This window comes from Diplotaxodon limnothrissa, linkage group LG4, assembly GCF_057381915.1.
Source record: "Diplotaxodon limnothrissa isolate DT_005_m linkage group LG4, D_limnothrissa_male_GT1.1, whole genome shotgun sequence".
NCBI classification, from domain to species: Eukaryota; Metazoa; Chordata; class Actinopteri; order Cichliformes; family Cichlidae; genus Diplotaxodon; species Diplotaxodon limnothrissa.
This window is the reverse complement of record NC_140599.1, coordinates 11442899-11447836: the sequence shown is the minus strand read 5'-3', so window position 1 is coordinate 11447836 and position 4938 is coordinate 11442899. Positions and strand designations below refer to the sequence as shown.

The 4938-nt window shown below is 43.5% G+C and overlaps 1 protein-coding gene across 1 annotated transcript; it reads right to left on the bottom strand.

Annotated features, from left to right (window-relative positions):
- Positions 1–4659, bottom strand: LOC146633349 (PHD finger protein 12-like). The gene is made up of 5 exons (XM_085351448.1): positions 4542–4659; positions 4332–4427; positions 2538–2620; positions 2222–2360; positions 1–473 (listed from the first exon to the last, which is right to left on the bottom strand). Exons 1-5 carry the CDS (start codon positions 4657–4659, stop codon positions 1–3), a joined length of 909 nt encoding a protein of 302 aa, XP_085207574.1.
- Between the last annotated feature and the right edge of the window lie 279 nt (positions 4660–4938).

Here is a 4938-nt window from a genome sequence, read left to right as displayed (position 1 = left end):
TTATGGAACAGAGTTAAAACGCAGTACGGGCACTTGGTGGGGAGGTACAGTCTCAGAGTCAGCCTCATCCTGGTTGGAAAAGCCGCTTGTTGTGGCAGTGCTGGGTGGTGGTGGTGTGGAGGTGTTAGCGGTGGTGGTGAGGGTGGTGGTGATGACACTGCTGCTGCTGGTGTTGGTGCTTGTGCAACTGGCAGCAGGTGTAGTGGCCTGCTCCTCTTTGGGCTGCTTACTGGCAAACTCAGTGATGCTAAAGACAAATTGGAGGCAGCCCAGTTTGATGTAGCTACCATGGTGGAGCAGCGCCGTGCCCTCCCAGCCTGCCCCGCTGCCTCCAATTAGACTGGAGCTACTCGCTTTGCAGCTACAAGACGGCTCAGCACCACCCTGACATTGGCTACTCATCACTCCTCCTACTGGCAACAACCCCACCATGGAGTTGGCTCCCTCGTCCTCTTCCCGTTTCTTACTGCGACCTACGCAAAGAAGAAATGCAGCAGGTCTGAGAAAGACGTCTGTCCAGACTAGTGTCACAGTAAACTCCATTAATGTGGAGACAATGCAACCATGAAAAGATTTCACTGATTACATTTTATCCACAAAATAAAAAATGAACACTTTGTTTTGAAAATGAGACTAAAATCATGTGGAAAGCTGAACTCTGGCAAACATGTTTTACACTCATCATCTATAAACAGTTTCAGAGAAATTTGATTTAATGCTGTTTCACACTGCAGCTCTTTACTAATCAAACATCTGTCCAAATGATCTTTAATAACAGATTAAGACTGGAAGCTTTATGTGATACAGCAACATTCAGACTTTACATAACGTGGTCTGCCACAGAACAAGTATATCTGGCTGCTCATTTTAGCACTTTATTTACCTTTCTCATTGCTACAATGCCACATGCACCAAGTTTACCACTGTACTGTACGTTTACTACATCCTTACTTTTACTTTGAAATTGCAATAGCTAATAATAAGCCAGCCCGTTCTTTCCCATTTGGTGTTTTCTCTACCAGCAGGCTCGCTGGCTAGATCGCCATTATGGATGGAGATGAATTCCAATACCAAACTCATGGTTTGTTTTTTTCCTGCACTTCAAGCTGGCACTCTAACCAGAACCTACAACAGACGGAGAACTGGTTCGTGTGCAGTTCTCACACAATGAGAATACAATGAGCTCACTGGGACTCAGAGCAGAACAAGAGCCAGCAGCTGCAGTCCAAGAACATGGGCTGACTGAAGACAGCTAATGATGATGTTCACTTATTTATTTTGGGGTGGCTGTAGCTCATGTGGCAGAGCAGGTCAGCCATTAATCAGAAGATTGGTGGTTCGATCCCAGGCTGCCTCCTGGCTGCATGCCAAATATTGTTGGGCAAGATACTAACCCCGTGTTTGCCTACTGGTGGTGGTCAGAGGGCCCGGTGGCGCCAGTGTCCGGCAGCCTCGCCTCTGTCAGTGTGCCCCAGGGCAGCTGTGGCTACAATGTAGCTTACCATTGCCTGTGTGTGTGAATGACTGAATGTAGTGTAAAGTGCTTTGGGGTCCTTAGAGACTGAGTAGAGCGCTATACAAATGCAGGCCATTTACCATTTATTTTAGTTTTATATTAAGCTAATATGTGTGTGTGTGAATGTGTGGATGACTGGATATGTAAAGCGCTTTGGAGTCCTTAGGGACTAGTAAAGCGCTATATAAATACAGGCCATTTACCATTTAATATTATTCACTTAAAAATAAGCACGTATAGCTCAGCACATCTCATAGGCTACTGTAAGGTATGAATTACAGCAAGAAGGTGATAAGTTTTCTTGTCATTGGTTCACTGCACTGCATAAACTAATTACATGTACCCATTAAGAATGACAAATGTGACCTTGACCACAATTTGAATGAAGAACACTAAAAGCTGTCCAATACTGCAGGAGCAGTGTCAGTGTAACAAACAGGACACTGACATTAAGCACATGGGGGGCTACACTTCCTGAAATTCTAGCCAAACTAAAAATGATTCTTTTCAGTATTAGAGTATAAATTAAAGTATTCCTTTAATTTACAGAAGCAATGATGTTATGATTTCTTCACAAATAGAATTTTAACTATTTTAACCAGGACACATACAGATGAGTGGCTAAGTGGATGAAGATGGTCAAACTGGGCACGCAGACCTGGGTTCCTTCAAGCCAATCCAAACAGATGACGGAGATGTACTTACGAATGATTCCTTGGACTTTGGCTACCAGGCCACCGGGTGGACATGGTGAGGTCTTCTCAGAGAAATCGCACGAGTACAGGACATTATCCACTGTGGTGCCATGCTCGCTATAGTTCAGAAGCTCATAATGCTTGGTATTCTGAAGGACGACAAACACACATAATTTACATCTTGGTCACTAACAACCACAGGAGTGTCTGTGAAGGTTCTCAGTCATCCAGGTCATCGTAGTCAAAGGAGCTTTGCAAGCTTCTTTGCAAGCTCCTTTGACAACCACAGGAGTGCTCTGCAGAGTGATGTAGTTTAACGGCCTCACCTCATCATAGAAAATACAGGCATGTTTCCCCGATACGTAGTTGCAGTGACCGTAGTTTGTAAGGCACACATCCATGTCAGCACCTTAAAGAAACAGTTAAAGACTTAAACACCCTTTCCCACAACACAAAGAATACAGATTTGCAACATGGATTTTTTTTCTGCAATATTGACGTGTCAAAATGTATTTTAATGACCTGCACTCCAATGTGACATATTGTGTTTTTGTTCAGTAGTTTTTATTCCACATGGTCCTGTTGTGACCCTCACAGGTCTAAGAACTTACTTTCACAGACAACTCGCTTAAAATACTCTGATTTAAAGATGACGGTATCAACTATCACTCAACCTGACTAATGATACAGAGATTGGGAGTTAGTACAGGCTCAGTATATTATTATATTATATTATACTCTGTTGTGTACTGCTGCATGTCGTGCAGAAGTACAGTCATGGTTAAAAGGATACCTTCTGTCAAGGTTTACATATTAGGACAAAATAAAAATTATCTTGTTTTTAGCAGGTCTTGAAATTAAATCTTGATATATAACCTCAAATGAACTATAAAATATGACACTACTGTCATGTATTTGACAAAAAAGAAGCCAAAATGCAGAATTAGTGTATGAAGCACTAAGCAAACCCCTGTTGCTTCCATATAAATAAAGATGACAAGTAGCTGATTAACTGATTATCAGCACGAGTGACCACCTCTATAAACTCAGAAGCATTCTGGTGTCTGTCGACATAATGCCAAAGAGGAAAGATGTCTTAAAGAATAAATGAGTGCTGCATGTCAGTATCTGAAGTTGCATGAAGCCAGTCCCAAACATGCTCATAATTCTACCATGAGAAAGATTATTCATTATTCAAGTGGAAAACATGCAAGACAGCTGCAAAATATTCCCAGGAGTTAAAGTCCAAAAACAGCCACCAAGGCTCAGGCAGTGCAATGACTCCAAGCATGTCAGCAAATCTGTCTGGTGGTTCTGCAAGCTGATGAACGATGGGGTGTTGTTAGTTTTTCCACACACTGCTTCTGCATCACTTCCCAGTTTTATATCTGTAGGAGTGATTAGCTCAGAGCCAAGACACCAAACCAGGGGCCCTGGTATACCTGCTGTGTTGGCAGCTTTGCGTGTCACCAGTAATACCATCACACAGCTATATCCATTCATGCTAGCTGTTACGGTGCATGTACGTGCTGCAGTATTCTTCTGAACAACAGGTGTTGCCCGTCCTCCAAATCAGCGCTGGTATAGAAGGAGAAGAAGTCAAAGTTGGAAGACAAGGAATTTTAAAGTTTTTGCAAAGTTTCAAAGTTTCAACATCTCCCTCTGTGAAACCTGTGAACCTCTAAACTTCTGTACTGATATGATGTTAGGATGCCATTAAAAACAGACTTTAACCCAGCTGCAGCAGCAATGCAACAACACACCAGATTATAAAAATGGAGAAGTGCATGACCAGCAGAGATGACAGCTTACAACATGCAACATCAACTTTGCTGTACGGTGACATTTGCCAGGCACCACACAGCAGGTATGATGGGGCCCTACCTATGTTCTACTTCGGTCTTACTAAACTTTAGTCACAAGGCAAGAATATAACCTAAATCAAACATGATTGACTTGAGTTTGGTGAACTGGTATAATTTCAAAAAACTACGTGAGACCAGCTTTAATGCTGTTCTCCTACGTGAACCTTTCCCACATCACAGGTGAAACCTAAGAGTGGCTCAGAGCCAGGGCACAGAATGCAGCAGGGTCAAAGTCACAGCGACTGAATGTCCTACCTGATCCTATGTGTAACGTCCTATAGCACATGCTGACAGCTGCTCCTCTTCCTGTCAGAGGGTAAAAGACCGCTCTGGCTTGCACCTTTTTCTGACCTGGAAGGAGGAGCGTGTAGGTTTTAATAATTAGAACAAAACAGCAATCAAACAGCAGAAAAACTGACTTCTTGACAAGTAAACAGACTAAACTGTAGTGCAAAGGTGTCTTACTGTTTGGGTGGGGTGCTGAGGTTTTTGGGGTAGTGCTGGTGGTGGGGGGAGGTTGAGTGCTGGGCACTTTGGGAGCAAAGAGCTGCTGGATCCTCTGATGTGCCAAGAGCTTGATCATCTCTGTATCCAGTTTGTCCAGCTCGATCGATGTGCACAAAAACACAAACACACACAACCGCTGAAAGCTAATTACATCTTCGTGTGCTTCATAGCAGAACACAGCAATATGAAGGCTCTTAAACTGTCACATGTGGCCGCAGAGTGACAAACTCACCCCCATCCTCCTCTTTTCCATCCTTCATGCAGCTGGACAGGTTGGTGATGGAGGGCAGTGTGTTGGGCAGCAGTGAGTCTGTCAGTGCAGGAGCAGCCTTTATGTCTGAGGGACAGGAGAGAA

What these genes read in the sequence shown, in the direction of transcription:
- LOC146633349 (XM_085351448.1), bottom strand. Translation starts at nt 4,659, where the DNA reads ATGATCAAGCTCTTGGCACATCAGAGGATCCAGCAGCTCTTTGCTCCC. An exon ending in CTCAGCACCCCACCCAAACA is followed by an intron (nt 4,428 to 4,541) that starts GTAAGACACCTT and finishes TCCTCCTTCCAG; the next exon opens with GTCAGAAAAAGGTGCAAGCC. An exon ending in CAAAGTCCAAGGAATCATTC is followed by an intron (nt 474 to 2,221) that starts GTAAGTACATCT and finishes TTCTTTGCGTAG; the next exon opens with GTCGCAGTAAGAAACGGGAA.